The sequence below is a fragment of the Oncorhynchus masou genome, chromosome 29, assembly GCF_036934945.1.
Source record: "Oncorhynchus masou masou isolate Uvic2021 chromosome 29, UVic_Omas_1.1, whole genome shotgun sequence".
Classification (NCBI taxonomy): domain Eukaryota; kingdom Metazoa; phylum Chordata; class Actinopteri; order Salmoniformes; family Salmonidae; genus Oncorhynchus; species Oncorhynchus masou.
The window spans coordinates 9,288,170-9,305,588 of NC_088240.1; the positions used below are offsets into that span (position 1 = coordinate 9,288,170).

Here is a 17,419-nt window from a genome sequence, read left to right on the forward strand (position 1 = left end):
ATTGAAAAACCCATTTCTATGACCTGTATGTCAACCTCATGCAGAACTACAAAAATGTCCATTAATTTATTTTAAAATCTTGAAAAATGAAAAGTGTATCATAAAAAATATTATTCACATTGTTCACATAATAATTCACACATGTTTCTGCAAGATTGTTTTCCTGCTGTGAGAAGCAGGGTCAAATAGCAGTGCACCTGTACCCCCTCAGTCACTATGACCTCATAATCAATCTCTGACCTCGTACCCCCCTAAGTCTCTATGACCCCATAATCAGTCTCTATGACCTCATACCCACTCAGTCACAATGTCCTCATAATCACTCTCTATGACCTCGTAATCAATCTCTGATCTCATACCCCCACAGTCTCTATAACCTCATAATCAATTTCTGACCTCATACCATCTCAGCCTCCATGTCCTCGTATCCACAGTCTCTATTACCTCATACCAACAGTTTATGACATCACACCTTTCGATCTAACTTTCAACTCATAGTGAGTCGCTGTCTGTTTTGTTATAGTTTTTGTTATAATACCACCAGTTTTTGCTATATAATATGTCTTTCTACTGGCCAGCTGGGTTTTGTGAGTCTGACCTCCACATGCTGACACTACTACACCATGAAAAGCATGTAGAAGCACATTCATCTACACGTCCCTGTGACCTCACACAGGCCTACACTTCAGGCTCTCCTCTCATTACACAGTAAAGGCCAGATCAGACACTGCTATTACAACTGGGTGTTTTGACCAAATATGTTGTTTTGGGGAGAAAATGTCTGGCCATGAAATGTGGCCTGGCTACAAATCCACAAACCAGTTTTACTGTTGCGAGGATCACAATATGTGTTTTCTTGTCCATTTCCAAGAAATGTCCTGTCGCTGACACGCCTTTCTTACTAGAGGAGAGATTTCAACCCACTCGAGCCCCAGCTAACAACAAACGTTCCCACAACGTTAGAGAATGTTCCCTTAAGAGTCTCATGAGGCCAGATATTTCAAGCTGCAGTCAGTTCAGACAGGCTTGATGGATGTTTTGGCTCCATCTGACCCCCCCCTTTCCCCAACATTCAACTATGGAGTTTACATCATTATATTCATGACCATATCTGTGATTGCTGTTGAGTTAAATAAAAGAAGACCTGCAAATAATGTGGGTCAATATGTTGGAAGCAAACAATGAAAAACAGTGTTTGGAAGGCAACTGGGAATCACAGACAACCGTTTGTGTTCAATATTTGTTGTTGTATTTTGTTATTTTAATTTTATAATTGTTAGAATGATACATAAAAGACAAGTACCCCCCTATGTTAGGTTTAAATAACACATGGAGTTATTTAAGGGGGCTTAATGGGTCTGAAGGTCATTTCCTACAAGGTGAAAGGTGAAAGGTATCCATTCAACAATTGAAAGGGAAACAATTATCTGAAGAATTATAACTGAAGAACTTACAGAACTTATATATATATATATACTATAATACATAAATCTATTGCACACTGTAAGTTCTTCAGTATATATATAATTATTTTTTACAAGAGAAGCACCTGCCGGATAGTGAGCACTTCAAGCTCATCACATATATATTCTTGATTTGATTTCTGATAAAGTAAAGGGGTTGTTTTTGATGAGAGGAGATTGATGAGAGGAGATTTTAACTGCACTTTTGATTGTTTTTATCTGGTAAGGAAGAAAATAGAACACTCCTATCCAGAATGTTCCGTGCTTTAAGAAATGGCTCCATCAAACTGGTTGTAGTAGATGTGTGGAGACATTTGAATCCTAAAAGAAGATACGTTGTGTTTTAATCCCACCCCTATAGATGTTATTCTCGTATTTACTACTTCTTTATGTATTACTCTTTCTGATCATGGGCCAGTGTCAGCTGTATGTGACCTGGAGAGACAGTCACATTGTGGATGATGAATGCTTCACTACTTGATGTAGATGAATTTAGTTTATTCATTCAGAATTTGGATAGTACTTAGTTTAACCAAACACCTGATGTGTCACCTGCTGTTCTGTAGGAAGGGGCAAAGGCGGTATTGGGAGGGTGTGCTGTTTCATATGCATCAACAAGGGAAAAGAAATAAGAACAATTATGCAGAACATTGGAAGATGACATTGAGAGGTTGGAAACCATGCACAAACAACAACAACCCCCTCAACCCTCAACCAATTATAAGACGTAAAAAATGCAACTTTTACATTACCGCGTAAAGTGGTCTGCCTGTGAAGTGGACATACTCTGTATTCATATCCCCAAATAAATACATCTTCTCACTACAATACATTTTAATAGAATGTTTGCAAAAATAGATAAGATCTTGCGATCTTGGAAAGGAAAATACCTCTCCATTTGTGGAAAAAATCACTCTGATGAACTCTTTTGTCATATCCCAGTTTACATTTATGCTTATGGCCTTGCCTACACTTTCTTTTAAATATTATACAACAAAAAAGTTTACATTTTATTTTGAACAGCAAGGCAGACCAAATTAAATGGGCCTATTTATTTATTGAATATGATTTTGGGAGGGCAGAAATGGTTAAATATTAAAGTAACAGACCTCTCACTGAAGGCTTCAGTCAAACAAAAGCTTCTACACCTGCATTGCTGTTTGGGGTTTTAGGCTGGGTTTCTGTACAGCACTTTGAGATATCAGCTGATGTACGAAGGGCTATATAAATACATTTGATTTGATTTGATAATTAAATCCAAACTGGTTCTCTAAATTGGTTGCAATTTCAGTTGAACCCACAAGAAAGATATTACAACAAATATTATGGTTAAACTCTAAACAAATTGATGAAAAAGGGTGTGGGGAAGAAATGTTTGATCTTTGTAAATTGTATCATAAATAGGACTAGTGGAGTTATGCCACACATGCAGCTAACCAAAATATATGGAAATTTCTGTTCTACCCAACATTACAACCAACTAATTGCAGCATTACCGTTAAAATGGAAGAGGAAAGTGGAAGGGGGACAATGTAAGGAACTTGTCTGTCAATCCCACATTAAAGACCAAAATTGGATAAAGAACATCGTGATAAATAAAATAAAATATACCATTTTCATTTAAGGAATACCAAATTGACATCTGTGCCATATATATTGTAAAATAGTTGGGAGGAGATTTCATGGCACATGGTTTATGAACTGATACACAAACAAAGCTGGATTCAAAAAAATGTTATATATACAGTGGGGCAAAAAAGTATTTAGTCAGCCACCAATTGTACAAGTTCTCCCACTTAAAAAGTTGAGAGAGGCCTGTAATTTTCATCATGGGTACACTTCAACTATGACAGACAAAATGAGAAAAACAATCCAGAAAATCACATTGTAGGATTTTTTTATGAGTTTATTTGCAAATTATGGTGGAAAATAAGTACTGTTTTTTAGTTTTCTGAGGGTTGGGAGAACATTCCATCAACGTCCAACCAACCATACACATGGAAACGTGGCAAGAACATTTGTTATCCTGTTATATGGTGGTTTTCATGTGTTTTATTCTCCGGACTATTTTGGTCCTGTGTTTGGGCTGGGTATTTTATTCACCCTGTGTTTGGGCTGGGTATTTTATTCACCCTGTGTGTTGGCGTGACCGTCGTTTGTGCGCCGGAGAATAAACGGACAAATTACTGAAACCTGCTCTCTGCGCCTGATTCCACCCACCTCAGTAATTCGTGACACGAATGTTCTTACAACGTCCCATAAAACGTGTCTAGAACATTAATGTTGTATGTTCTGAGAACGTTGCAACCACCTTCTAGATAAGTTCTGTTTGACATTAAGGAAATTTTCTCCTAACTTTAACACCATAACATGCTAAAAAGATTCCCAGAAGGTTTTTGCTAACATAGATAGAATGTTCCCCTAACTAACGGAAAAGTGGACACTCAAGTATTAGGGGAACATTACGAGTAACGTTACAAAAACGCTCTCTCTCTCCCTAGATGTGTTAGCTGGGGATAGTCTGACACCCCTGCTAGTTATTTCGGATCAGTAGTGTATTTTGTTGTTTGGATCATGTGACTCTTTCTCTTATACAGTCATAGAAAAAGTACCCAATTGTCATACATGTGTGATATCAGACAGGTTAAGATATTAACAAGTCATTGGTGATGATTTCTACAGTGCTGCATGATGGGAAACTAGTAGTTCAATGATATAATCAATCAGTGGTGGAAAAAAGTACCCAATTTTCATACTTGAGTAGAAGTAAAGATATCTTAATAGAAAATGACTCAAGTAAATGTGAAAGTCACCCAGTAAAATATTACTTGAGTAAAAGTCTAAAAGTATTTGTTTTTTAATATAATTAACTATTAAAAGTAAAAGTTCAAATTATTTCAAATTCCTATATTAAGGAAACCAGATGGCACAATCTTGTTTGTTTTTTTTAATTTGTGGATAGTCAGGAGAACACTCCAACACCAAGCATTTGTGTTTAGTTAGTCCGCCAGATCAGAGGCAGACGGGAGGACCAGGGATATTCTCTTGATAAGTGCGTGAATTGGACCCTTTTCCTGTCCTGCTAAGCATTCAAAATGTAACGAGTACTTTCTGGTGTCAGGGAAATTGTATGTCAGGGAAATTGTATGGAGTAAAAAGTACATTATTTTCTTTAGAAATGTAGTGAAGTAAAAGTTGTCAAAAATATAAATAGTAAAGATACAAAAAAAATTACTTAAGTAGTACTTTAAAATATGTTTACTTAATAAGTACTTTACACCACTGTTCTTACGTGGGCTGCAATGTTTTATATAAAGTAGCTATATACCACTTACACACAGACACTTCTCTCCAAAGCAACTTTCAGTACAGTACGTGATCACTGTGGGAATTGACTGTGGGACCCAGTATTTTTCCTTTCAATTAAGACCTAGACAACCAGGCGAGGGATTTCCTTACCAATCAGTGACCTCATTTCAACAATCAAGTACAAAGGAGGAGCAAAAATCCACAGACACTCGGCCCTCCGTGGAATGAGCTTGACACGTGTGCTTTAGAGTAATGGAAAATTAGAATACACACACACACACACACACTTCTCTTCTGAGTAGGTATTTGTGGCTGGACTAGAGGTTTTAAGCATCATTGCCATATTAGTCAGGGCAGTGAATGTCTTGTCTATTGGCTGGGACTTTGATACAATTCCCTACGATTTAATGCCGGTCTTCTTACCTAGTGTTAGTGTGTGTATAGGCTATCGTCCCACTCAGTGGCTTCTCATATCACTCCAACAATGTGAAGCTAATGAGAGCCAGCCTGCTAGTCAGAACAACCCCGACCAATGACATCATGTATTTCCTTTAGACCTGGCTCTCCCCTCTCTCCCTGTTTCTCTCCCTCTCTCCTCTCTCTCCCTGTTTCTCTCCCCCTCTCTCCCTGTTTCTCTCTCTCCTCTCTCTGTTTCTCTCCCTCTCTCCTCTCTCTCTCTGTTTCTCTCCCTCTCTCCTCTCTCTCTGTTTCTCTCCCTCTCTCCTCTCTCTCTCTGTTTCTCTCCCTCTCTCCTCTCTCTCTCTCTGTTTCTCTCCCTCTCTCCTCTCTCCCTCTGTTTCTCTCCCTCTCTCCTCTCTCTCCCTGTTTCTCTCTCCCCTCTCTCTGTCTCTGTCTCTCTCTTTCTCTTCCCATGGCTGTATATGGTTGTACTGCAGCAGCGTGACAGGGCTTCAGCAGTAGGGATGGAGATGAGATGGTCTCTCTGGGCTGGGCTAATGGAAGGGATGTGTCTCTTAGTGTAAATATTTACCACAGAGGGTTTATAGATGTTCCCACGCGCTCAAGGCGTATCCCATCTCTGCTTTTCCCCAGCTAGGTACGTAGGAATTCTAGGGCCACGAACAGCACCTTTTCACACAAAACACTATTGAAATATAACATGACAGGCCTGGGTCAAAATGGTATTTGAGGCATTTTTATGTATTTAAGGTGCTATTGATTAAACTTCCCTGGTGTGCCAGATCATTGGTTCCATTGTGCCAGGCAAGCTAAATCAAGTACACTGAAGTAATTGAAAGCAAACAGATTGCCTGCTATTTCTACCCTGATCCGATTATAAAACACACTGTGGGATACACATGTGGACACAAAGATCACAGACACATATACAGTGGAGATCTGAAATGATTGACATCCTTGATAAAGATGAGAAAAAATTACTGTGTAAAATAAATATTTCAAATACTGAGCTATATTGTACGCTCAAAAAGGATTAGGGAAATGTTATTATTTTATACAAATACAATTTCTCAGAGAAAGAGATTTTGTTGAACAAGCAATATTTTTTCTCAATAAGGTAGGGGTCAAAATAATTGACACCCATGCTTTCTATAACTTTCAATACCTCACCTTGTGAGGATAGCAACACTGAGTCTTTAAAAATATATATGCATTGGAGAACACTTTGGGAGGGATCTTAGATCGTTCCTCCATCCAGAATTTTTAGTCTGTGATTATGGATTGCCCTCTTCCGCAGGTTTTCAATGAGTTTCATGTCCTGCGAATGGATGGCCATTGCAAAATGGTAGATTCTGTTGCCAATTAACCATTTCTTTCATGTGTGCTTGGGGTATTGTCCAAGTTTCAACCAGGTTTTTGGCTGAAATGTCCTGGCACTGGGTCAAGTTCTTGATGCTGTTGACATTTAACAAGGGCCCCAGGACCAGTGGAAGAACAATAACACCACCATCATATTCTACAGTCCTGGTGTGCGTGGCCAAAGAGCTCTGTTGTCATCTCGTCCAACAAATGTTAACGGCTGGTGTTTTGGCACATGGATTTGAACTGGTGCTTTGGGCAGATGACATGAAAGTAGAGCTCTTTGGCCACTGGTGGGGTTTGGCGTCGAAATGAGAACGTATAAGCAGAAAAGAACTCCCACTGTATAACATGGTGGTGGGTCTTTGTTGTTATGGGGCTAGTTTGTTTCCACTGGCCCTTGTTAAGGTCAGTAGCCAGTACCAGGACTCACGGAAAGGATGTTGTTGACCGTTATGTCTGGCCATTCCAGTGTGAATGAAAAGGTGATAATGCAACCAGTCCATAGGAGGTGTAATTAGGTCTGTGGCGGTCACACATTTTCATCAGCCGGTGACTGTCAAACAAATAACTGTCGGTCTCACGGTAATTGACCGTTAATTAACATTAACACATTTGTATCTCCCGGCTTCCACACACCTACAAGCCACAGATAAATCCATGTAACATAGTCTACACCTTCACAATAAATCCATGTAATATAGACTACACCTTCACAATAAATCCATGTAATATAGACTACACCTTCACAATAAATCCATGTAATATAGACTACACCTTCACAATAAATCCATGTAATATAGTCTACATCTTCACAATAAATCCATGTAATATAGACTACACCTTCACAATAAATCCATGTAATATAGACTACACCTTCACAATAAATCCATGTAATATCGACTACACCTTCACAATAAATCCATGTAATATCGACTACACCTTCACAATAAATCCATGTAATATAGTCTACACCTTCACAATAAATACATGTAATATAGTCTACACCTTCACAATAAATACATGTAATATAGTCTACACCTTCACAATAAATCCATGTAATATAGTCTACACCTTCTGTCACAGTTTTCATATGGTGAAGGAGAGTCGGACCAAACTGCAGCGTGTCTATTGTGATCCATGTTTAATTAAACAAACGTAACACGAATCCATACAAAACACTACAAAACAAATAAACGAAAATGAAAACCGAAACAGCCTAAACTGGTGTCAACTAACACAGCACAAGGACATCAAGGCACAAAGGACAATCACCCACGGCAAACTCAAAGAATATGGCTGCCTAAATATGGTTCCCAATCAGAGACAACGATAAGCACCTGCCTCTGATTGAGAACCCCTCCAGACAGCCATAGACTTTGCTAGATAACCCCACTATACATACACACCAAAACCCCAAGACAAAACACACCACAATACAAAATTCCATGCCACACCCTGGCCTGACCCAATACATGAAGAAAAACACAAAATACTTAGACCAGGGCGTGACAGAACCCCCCCCCCCCTAAGGTGCGGACTCCCGAACGCACCTCAAAACAATAGGGAGGGTCCGGGTGGGCGTCTGTCCATGGTGGCGGCTCCGGCGCGGGACGTGGAACCCACTCAGTCAATGTCTTAGTCCCCTCTCCTCGCGTCCCTGGATAGACCACCCTCGCCGCCGACCATGGCCCAGTAGTCCTCACCCAGAACCCCACTGGACTGAGAAGCAGATCGGGACTGAAGGACAGCTCGGGACTGAGAGAAAGCTCGGGAGTGAGAGAAAGCTCAGGAGTGAGAGGAAGCTCAGGAGTGAGAGGAAGCTCAGGAGTGAGAGGAAGCTCAGGCAGGTTGATGGATCTACCAGATCCTGGCTTGCTGGCGGTTCCGGCAGATCCTGGCTGACTGGCGGATCTGGAAGAGTCTGGCTGACTGGCGGATCTGGAAGAGTCTGGTTGACTGGCGGATCTGGAAGGGTCTGGTTGACTGGCGGATCTGGAAGGGTCTGGTTGACTGGCAGATCTGGAAGAGTCTGGCTGAATAGCAGATCTGGAAGAGTCTGGCTGAATAGCAGATCTGGAAGAGTCTGGCTGAATAGCAGATCTGGAAGAGTCTGGCTGAATGGCAGATCTGGAAGAGTCTGGCTGACTGGCAGATCTGGAAGAGTCTGGCTGACTGGCAGATCTGGAAGAGTCTGGCTGACTGGCAGATCTGGAAGAGTCTGGCTGACTGGCAGATCTGGAAGAGTCTGGCTGACTGGCAGATCTGGAAGAGTCTGGCTGACTGGCAGATCTGGACAGACTGGCGGCGCTGGGCAGACTGGCGGCGCTGGGCAGACTGGCGACGCTGGGCAGACTGGCGGCTCCTTGCAGACTGGCAGCTCCTTGCAGACTGGCAGCTCCTTGCAGACTGGCAGCTCCTTGTAGACTGGCAGCTCCTTGCAGACTGGCAGCTCCTTGAAGACTGGCAGCTCCATGCAGACTGGCAGCTCCTTGCAGACTGGCAGCTCTAGCTGCTTGACTGGCAGATCTGGAAGGGTCTGGTTGACTGGCAGATCTGGAAGAGTCTGGCTGAATAGCAGATCTGGAAGAGTCTGGCTGAATAGCAGATCTGGAAGAGTCTGGCTGAATAGCAGATCTGGAAGAGTCTGGCTGAATGGCAGATCTGGAAGAGTCTGGCTGACTGGCAGATCTGGAAGAGTCTGGCTGACTGGCAGATCTGGAAGAGTCTGGCTGACTGGCAGATCTGGAAGAGTCTGGCTGACTGGCAGATCTGGAAGAGTCTGGCTGACTGGCAGATCTGGAAGAGTCTGGCTGACTGGCAGATCTGCACAGACTGGCGGCGCTGGGCAGACTGGCGACGCTGGGCAGACTGGCGACGCTGGGCAGACTGGCGGCTCCTTGCAGACTGGCAGCTCCTTGCAGACTGGCAGCTCCTTGCAGACTGGCAGCTCCTTGCAGACTGGCAGCTCCTTGCAGACTGGCAGCTCCATGCAGACTGGCAGCTCCATGCAGACTGGCAGCTCCTTGCAGACTGGCAGCTCTAGCTGCTTGACTGGCAGATCTGGAAGGGCCTGGTTGACTGGCAGATCTGGAAGAGTCTGGCTGAATAGCAGATCTGGAAGAGTCTGGCTGAATGGCAGATCTGGAAGAGTCTGGCTGGGCCTGGCGAGGCTACTTGAGGTGTGATACTAACCTTATTAAAAACATATAGACTGGCAGATCTGGAAGAGTCTGGCTGAATAGCAGATCTGGAAGAGTCTGGCTGAATGGCAGATCTGGAAGAGTCTGGCTGACTGGCAGATCTGGAAGAGTCTGGCTGACTGGCAGATCTGGAAGAGTCTGGCTGACTGGCAGATCTGGAAGTGTCTGGCTGACTGGCAGATCTGGAAGAGTCTGGAAGAGTCTGGCTGACTGGCAGATCTGGAAGAGTCTGGCTGACTGTCAGATCTGGAAGAGTCTGGCTGACTGGCAGATCTGGACAGACTGGCGGCGCTGGGCAGACTGGCGACGCTGGGCAGACTGGCGACACTTGAGGTGTGATACTAACCTTATTAAAACATATAGGCCTATGGGCTAGGCTACTTGAGGTGTGATACTAACCTTATTAAAACATATAGGCCTCTGGGCTAGGCTAGGCTACTTGAGGTGTGATACTAACCTTATTAAAACATATAGGCCTATGGGCTGGGCTACTTGAGGTGTGATACTAACCTTATTAAAACATATAGGCCTATGGGCTGGGCTAGGCTACTTGAGGTGTGATACTAACCTTATTAAAACATATAGGCCTCTGGGCTGGGCTAGGCTACACGAGATGTGATACTGACCTTATTAAAACATATAGGCCTATGGGCTGGGCTAGGCTACTTGAGGTGTGATACTAACCTTATAGGACTATGTAGCCTGGCTACATGAGGTGTGATACTAACCTTATAGGACTATGTAGCCTGGCTACATGAGGTGTGATACTAACCTTATAGGACTATGTAGCCTGGCTACATGAGGTGTGATACTATAGGCCTATGGGCTAGGCTACTTGAGGTGTGATACTGACCTTATTAAAACATATAGGCCTATGGGCTGGGCTAGGCTACATGAGATGTGATACTAACCTTATTAAAACATATAGGCCTATGGGCTGGGCTAGGCTACACGAGATGTGATACTGACCTTATTAAAACATATAGGACTATGGGCTGGGCTACTTGAGGTGAGATACTGACCTTATTAAAACATATAGGCCTATGGGCTGGGCTACATGAGGTGTGATACAAACCTTATTAAAACATATAGGCCTATGGGCTGGGCTACTTGAGGTGAGATACTGACCTTATTAAAACATATAGGCCTATGGGCTGGGCTACATGAGGTGTGATACAAACCTTATTAAAACATATAGGCCTATGGACTAGACTACATGAGGTGAGCGACTATGATTCACCAGTGATAATACATAATTCACCAGTGATAATACATCATTTATAAGTGATAGACTAATACTGCCACCCATCAGACTATTCTTGATTTTATCTTGTCTTTACATTTACTAAATAATATATGTGTGACATTTGTTTAAATTTAGAATGGACCATTATCATGCACCTGTATCAAAACAGGGTCAGCGGGGAAAACAATACGTCATCACTTAAATAGCGAATGGAGGAGGCTTTTCCCAGTGGTTTATTTTGATGACAGCCGGGTAGGCTATACTCCTGTTGGAAATATAAGCAATGTGTTTAATATTAGGAAAGTTGAGAAATAAATATTGTAGGCCTAGCCGAGTGGAGGCCATCACTCTGTTTTCTCCCGCAATTGCATAGCCTATTGAAATATTGAGCAACATGAGCTCATGGACTCTCATGAAGTGTTTGATTAGATTTTCCATTACATTTGCATTGGTGTCAGAGTGATTAGAGGGACAATAAAAGTGCTGTGTACCAGGCAGTTAGCAAGTTTGTTAGGCTCCTAATGACCATCCGCAGCATCAGAGCTTGGAGAAGCCTAATTACCGTGACTAAACATGGTCACGTGGAATTTGACTGCCTTCATGACACGTGACCGCCAGTGTGGTGGTAATATGGTTATGGTATAATCACAACCAAGCTTCCACATTACAGGTTGTGTAATGTATTTACAGTAGTCTCAACTTTTCCCTTCTCTCTCCCTCTCTCTTCCTCTCCCTCCCTCTCTCTTCCTCTCTCTTCCTCTCCATCCCTATCTCTTCCTCTCTCCTCCTCTCTCTCTCCATCCCTCTCTCTCTCTCTCTCTCTCTCTCCCTCTCTTCATCTCTCTTCCTCTCCCTCTGTCCCCCTCTCTCTCTCTCTCTGTCCCCCTCTCTCTCTCTCCCCTCTCTCTCTTCCTTTCTCTTCCTCTCCCTCTGTCCCCCTCTCTCTCTCCCTCTCTCTTCCTCTCTCTTCCTCTCCCTCTGTCCCCCTCTCTCTCTCCCTCCCTCTCTCACTTCATATCTCTTCCTCTCCCTATCTCCCTCATATCTCTCTCTCTCTCTCTCTCTCTCTCTCTTCCTTCCTTCACCCTTCTAGGCACCTGGTAACGACATCCCCCTGAAGCATGTAGAGACCTTGGTGAGTCTGAGCTCTATCTTATTGTCTATGTGTGTGTGTGTGTGTGTTATTGTTTCTAGCTAAAACACCTCAAACCATTAAAAGAGGGATTGGGGATACTATTGCCCCATTGTGTTGTTGTCATTGTGTTATTGTCATTGTGTTGTTGTCATTGTGTTATTGTCATTGTGTTATTGTCATTGTGTTGTTGTCGGTGTGTTATTGTCATTGTTTTGTTCGCATTGTGTTACTGTCATTGTGTTAATGTCATTGTGTTAATGTCATTGTGTTATTGTCATTGTGATACCAAGCCTGCCAGCTCTTAACCATGTTGCTCAGGTACAAACAGAGTCTGTATGCATAGTGTACTGTAAATGCACACTAATCTACTGTGTTCATCCACAAAAGCACAGACGCAAATACACATTACACACCCACACACACACACACACACACACACACAGTCACACAAACGCAGACACACAAACGCAGACACACACACACACACACACACATAGTCACACACACACACACACACACAGTCACACACGCACACACACACACACACACACACACACACACACACACACACACACACACACACACACACACACACACACACACACACACACACACACAGTAATGAAATACACAACCAGGGTTTGTATATCATGTCTCCATTATATGGTCTGTATCAGTTGCTACTTCTAGTTCATTTTGTCCACGTATTTTTCGGGGTTGTTATATTTGAATTTGTGTGCTTGTTTAATGGTTTGTATCCCCTATCCAGTTCAGAGCCAGCCATGTGAGTTACCTATCCCAGCATACAGCATAGACTTCCTTTTACACACCCTGTAAGGTTTGGACTGGGTCTTATTTAGTCTGAGAAAGGCAGTATCACGTTACAGATTGGGACTCACCACCCAAAGCCAAGACGCAGCCAATATTTAAAGAGGGAATAAACCACTACCCAAATATGTGTGTCTCTGTGTGTGTCTGGGTGTGTGTCTCTGTGTGTGTCTGTGTGTGGCTCTGTGTGTGTCTGTGTGTGGCTCTGTAGGTGTCTGTGTGTGTGTCTGTGTGTGGCTCTGTGTGTGTCTGTATGTGGCTCTGTGTGGCTCTGTGTGTGTCTATTTGTGGCTCTGTGTGTCTTTGTGTGGTTCTCTGTGTGTCTGTGTGTGGCTCTGTGTGTGTCTGTGTGTGTCTGTGTGTGCCTATGTGTGGCTCTCTGTGTGTCTGTGTGTGGCTCTGTGTGTGGCTCTGTAGTTGTCTGTGTGTGGCTCTGTAGGTGTCTGTGTGTGGCTCTGTGTGTGTCTGTGTGTGGCTCTGTGTGTCTTTGTGTGTGTCTGTGTGTGTCTCTTTGTGTGTCTGTGTGTGGTTCTGTAGGTGTCTGTGTGTGTCTGTGTGTGTCTGTGTGTGCTGGCTTTTTTATCTGTACATTCCATTGGAAGCCTGCATGCAGAAATGTGGAAATGCTTAATTGTACTGTATGTATAACTAGTATATTGTGTGTACTATATGTATATCTAATATATTGTGTGTAGTGTATAGCTAGTATATTGTGTGTGTACTGTATGTATAGCTAGTGTATTGTGTGTACTGTGTGTATATATAGTATAATGTGTGTACTGTATGTATAACTAGTATATTGTGTGTACTATATGTATATCTAATATATTGTGTGTAGTGTATAGCTAGTATATTGTGTGTGTGTGTGTTATATGTATAGCTAGTATATTGTGTGTACTGTATAGCCAGTATATTGTGTGTACTGTGTGTATAGCTAGTATATTGTGTGTACTGTATAGCTAGTATATTGTGTGTACTGTGTGTATAGCTAGTATATTGTGTGTACTGTATAGCCAGTATATTGTGTGTACTGTATAGCCAGTATATTGTGTGTACTGTATAGCCAGTATATTGTTAGTGTGTTATATGTATAGCTAGTATATTGTGTGTACTGTATAGCCAGTATATTGTGTGTACTGTGTGTGTAGCTAGTATATTGTGTGTACTGTATAGCTAGTATATTGTGTGTACTGGGTGTATAGCTAGTATATTGTGTGTGTGTTATATGTATAGCTAGTATATTGTGTGTACTGCATAGCCAGTATATTGTGTGTGTGTTATATGTATAGCTAGTATATTGTGTGTACTGTATAGCTAGTATATTGTTAGTGTGTACTTCTATTGTAACGACGTTCTTCGTTTGTCGAAAGAGAGTCGGACCGAAATGCAGCGTGTTGGTTACTCATGTTTATTAGTGAAAACAAATAACGAAACTATACATGAAATAACGAATAAATACAAAACAACAAAACGGAACGTGAAACCTATTACAGCCTGACTGGTGAAACTAACACAGAGACAGGAACAATCACCCACGAAATACAAAGCGAAACCCAGGCTACCTAAATAAATCACCTGACTCTGATTGAGAACCGCCTCAGGCAGCCAAACCTATGTAACACACACCCCTAATCAGCTACAATCCCAATAACTAAAAAAAAACACTAAATACAACAAACAATAAACCCATGTCACACCCTGGCCTGACCAACTAATAACTAAAACACAAAATACTAAGACCAAGGCGTGACATCTATGTGTGTAAGTCCACGCTGTAGTTACATTTCACAATTCCACAGGTAAAAGAGTGAGTTTATCTTCTGTCTACTGTATAAACACATTTCTCCTATTCCAAACAAAGTGACAGCTGGCCCTCAACCCCTATCAGCTGATGCCAAACAAAGACCACACGCACACACACACACACACACACACACACACCACTGTATAACTGTCTGAATCAGACTAACAAAATGATGAACGACAGATACGTCTAGTCTGACTACAACTTGGAATCCCATTTGGACCAAAAATATGCATTTAGACTCCGCTACAGCTTAGATGTAATCAGATAGCTATGATTCAATCATTGAAGTCGGGGGCTTAAACCGCTGGCATCCCGTGTTTAATTTAATGTAGACTCACTGTGGGCCAAATCCCCCTGATCTATTGACATCCTGTTTTACATCCCTCAAACAAATAGACTGAGGATATGTCTGTCTGTCTGAGGAGGGATGAGGAGGAGGGGGTCAATCTTCAGGGCTCCGTATGCTGGAGGGATGTTTGGTGGAGTGTGGGGTGCTGGGGGTGGTTGGGGGGATGTTAGGTGGAGTGTGCGGTGGTGGGGTGGATGTTAGGTGGAGTGTGCGGTGGTGGGGGTGGTTGGGGGATGTTAGGTGGAGTGTGGGGTGCTGGGGGTGGTTGGGGGATGTTAGGTGGAGTGTGGGGTGGTGGGTGGTGGGGGTGGTGGGGTGGATGTTAGTTGGAGTGTGCGGTGGTGGGTGGTGGGGGTGGTGGGTGGGATGTTAGGTGGAGTGTGCGGTGGTGGGGGTGGTTGGGGGATGTTAGGTGGAGTGTGGGGTGGTGGGTGGTGGGGGTGGTGGGTGGGATGTTAGGTGGAGTGTGCGGTGGTGGGGGTGGTTGGGGGATGTTAGGTGGAGTGTGGGGTGGTGGGTGGTGGGGGTGGTGGGTGGGATGTTTGGTGGAGTGTGGGGTGGTGGGGTGGATGTAAGGTGGAATGTGTGGTGGGGGTTGTTGGGGGATGTTAGGTGGAGTGTGGGGTGGGGGGTGGTCGGGGGGATGTTTGGTGGAGTGTGGGGTGGGGGGGATGTTTGGTGGAGTGGGGGGGGGTGTTTTGATGGATTGTGGTGTGGGGGTGGGTGTTTGGTGGAGTGTGGTGTGGTGGGGTGGGTGTTTGGTGGAGTGTGGTGTGGTGGGGGGGATGTTTTGGTGGAGTGTGGTGTGGTGGGGGGGATGTTTTGGTGGAGTGTGGGTGGGTATTTGGTGGAGTGTGGGGTTGTGGGTTGGGGGTGGTTGCGGTGGAAGTTTGGTGGAGTGTGTGTGCGTCTCTGTACCTGCGTTTGTGTGTGTGCTTTGACTGCTGAGGGCATAATTGAAGTCTGTACAGATTAACAAGGACGTGGCTGCCAAGAACCAAAGCATCATGGGGCGTGTCGCGCCGAGGGCCGGTCATTGACATTAGCTCTGTGGTTTACACTGAAGTCTTTCAGCCCCACCACTGTTACTCGGCCCCTCGCTCTCTCAGCGACACAGTCCCTTATCATATGACTACATGAACAAGACCCACTTCTCTGTTCTCCATTAGTGTTTGTTTTTCTGTTTCCACATATGTTTGCCCTTTACCTTGACTAGACCATAAGCTCAATGACAAATGCTGAACAATAATTGAAGTATCACATCATAGGAGATTAGGCCAGGATAGGGTCATCTGTGAATTCCATGGCAAGCCAACGGTGTTGCTGTTGTTTCTGACCTCATTCAGTTGGGACTGTGACAGTCTGGACTGTAGTTAGTTTACCCTCAAGTAGCCTCACCATGAACTATACTTTTGTCGTGCCACACAAGTAAGAGAACCCTGCCTGATTTACAAACAGAGAGGAGAGGAGAGGAGAGGGAGGAGAGGAGAGGAGAGGAGAGGAGAGACCGAGAGGAGAGGAGAGACCGAGAGGGGAAAGATGACGAGATACAGATGGAAGGAGGGAAGAGTTTTGTAGAGAGAAAGAGAGTAGAGAGGGAGGGAGGTAGGGAGGGAGGGAGGGAGGGAACAAACTCGGAGTGAAAGAGAGCAAGCACTCTGTGGAGTCTGATGGAGTTGGAGGCTAGGCATTTTGTCTTCTTCCTCCACTGGAAAAGAAAAGGAGTTTTGTGAAGGAGGGTGGAACAGGACAGCGAGAAAACGAGAGAGAGAGTCTGTCACTCCTCTCCAGAGATGAACCGGGGACGGTCTGTCCTCCCTCCATGGGGCCTGGCGATGGAGTACGGGCTACCTGTTTAGGAAGGTAGGAATGGAGGGAGGGAGGGCAGGGAGGAGGGAGAGGGGAGGGGTACCTGGACAAGGGAGCGAGGTAGGCTACAAGAATGGCCGTCAATTCATGTTCTCTTCTCTTGTCTCTTCTTCGTTTTTTTGTCTGTTTCCTCTTTTCCCTCATGTCCTGTTCAAGGTCTTTTATTGTGCAACTTTTTCTTTCCCTTTTCAGACCTACCAGTCCCCCCCCCCTCTCCTCTCCCCCCCTCTCCCTCCCTCCTTCGTTCTCTCTGATGGTTAATTTGTAAGGCCTGCTTGTAAAGCCAGGCTCCCAGATGGTTTTGATCAGGGTTCCACGGAGACCCCCACACGTTACCCCCCTTTTTATTGCTCAATGTCCACATTTGGTCTCGAGTGTTTTGTTGTATGTTATGGGGAATAAATAATTATAGTCAATCATATTTTATTTAG

The 17,419-nt window shown here is 43.8% G+C and overlaps 1 protein-coding gene across 1 annotated transcript in view; it reads left to right on the forward strand.

Moving 5' to 3' along the window:
- LOC135518965 (tensin-1-like) overlaps window positions 1-17,419 on the forward strand; it is a 511,087-nt gene that overhangs the window by 132,770 nt on the left and 360,898 nt on the right. The window contains 1 exon segment of the mRNA XM_064943949.1: window positions 12,094-12,135. Within this exon segment, the coding sequence (XP_064800021.1) occupies window positions 12,094-12,135 (42 nt within the window).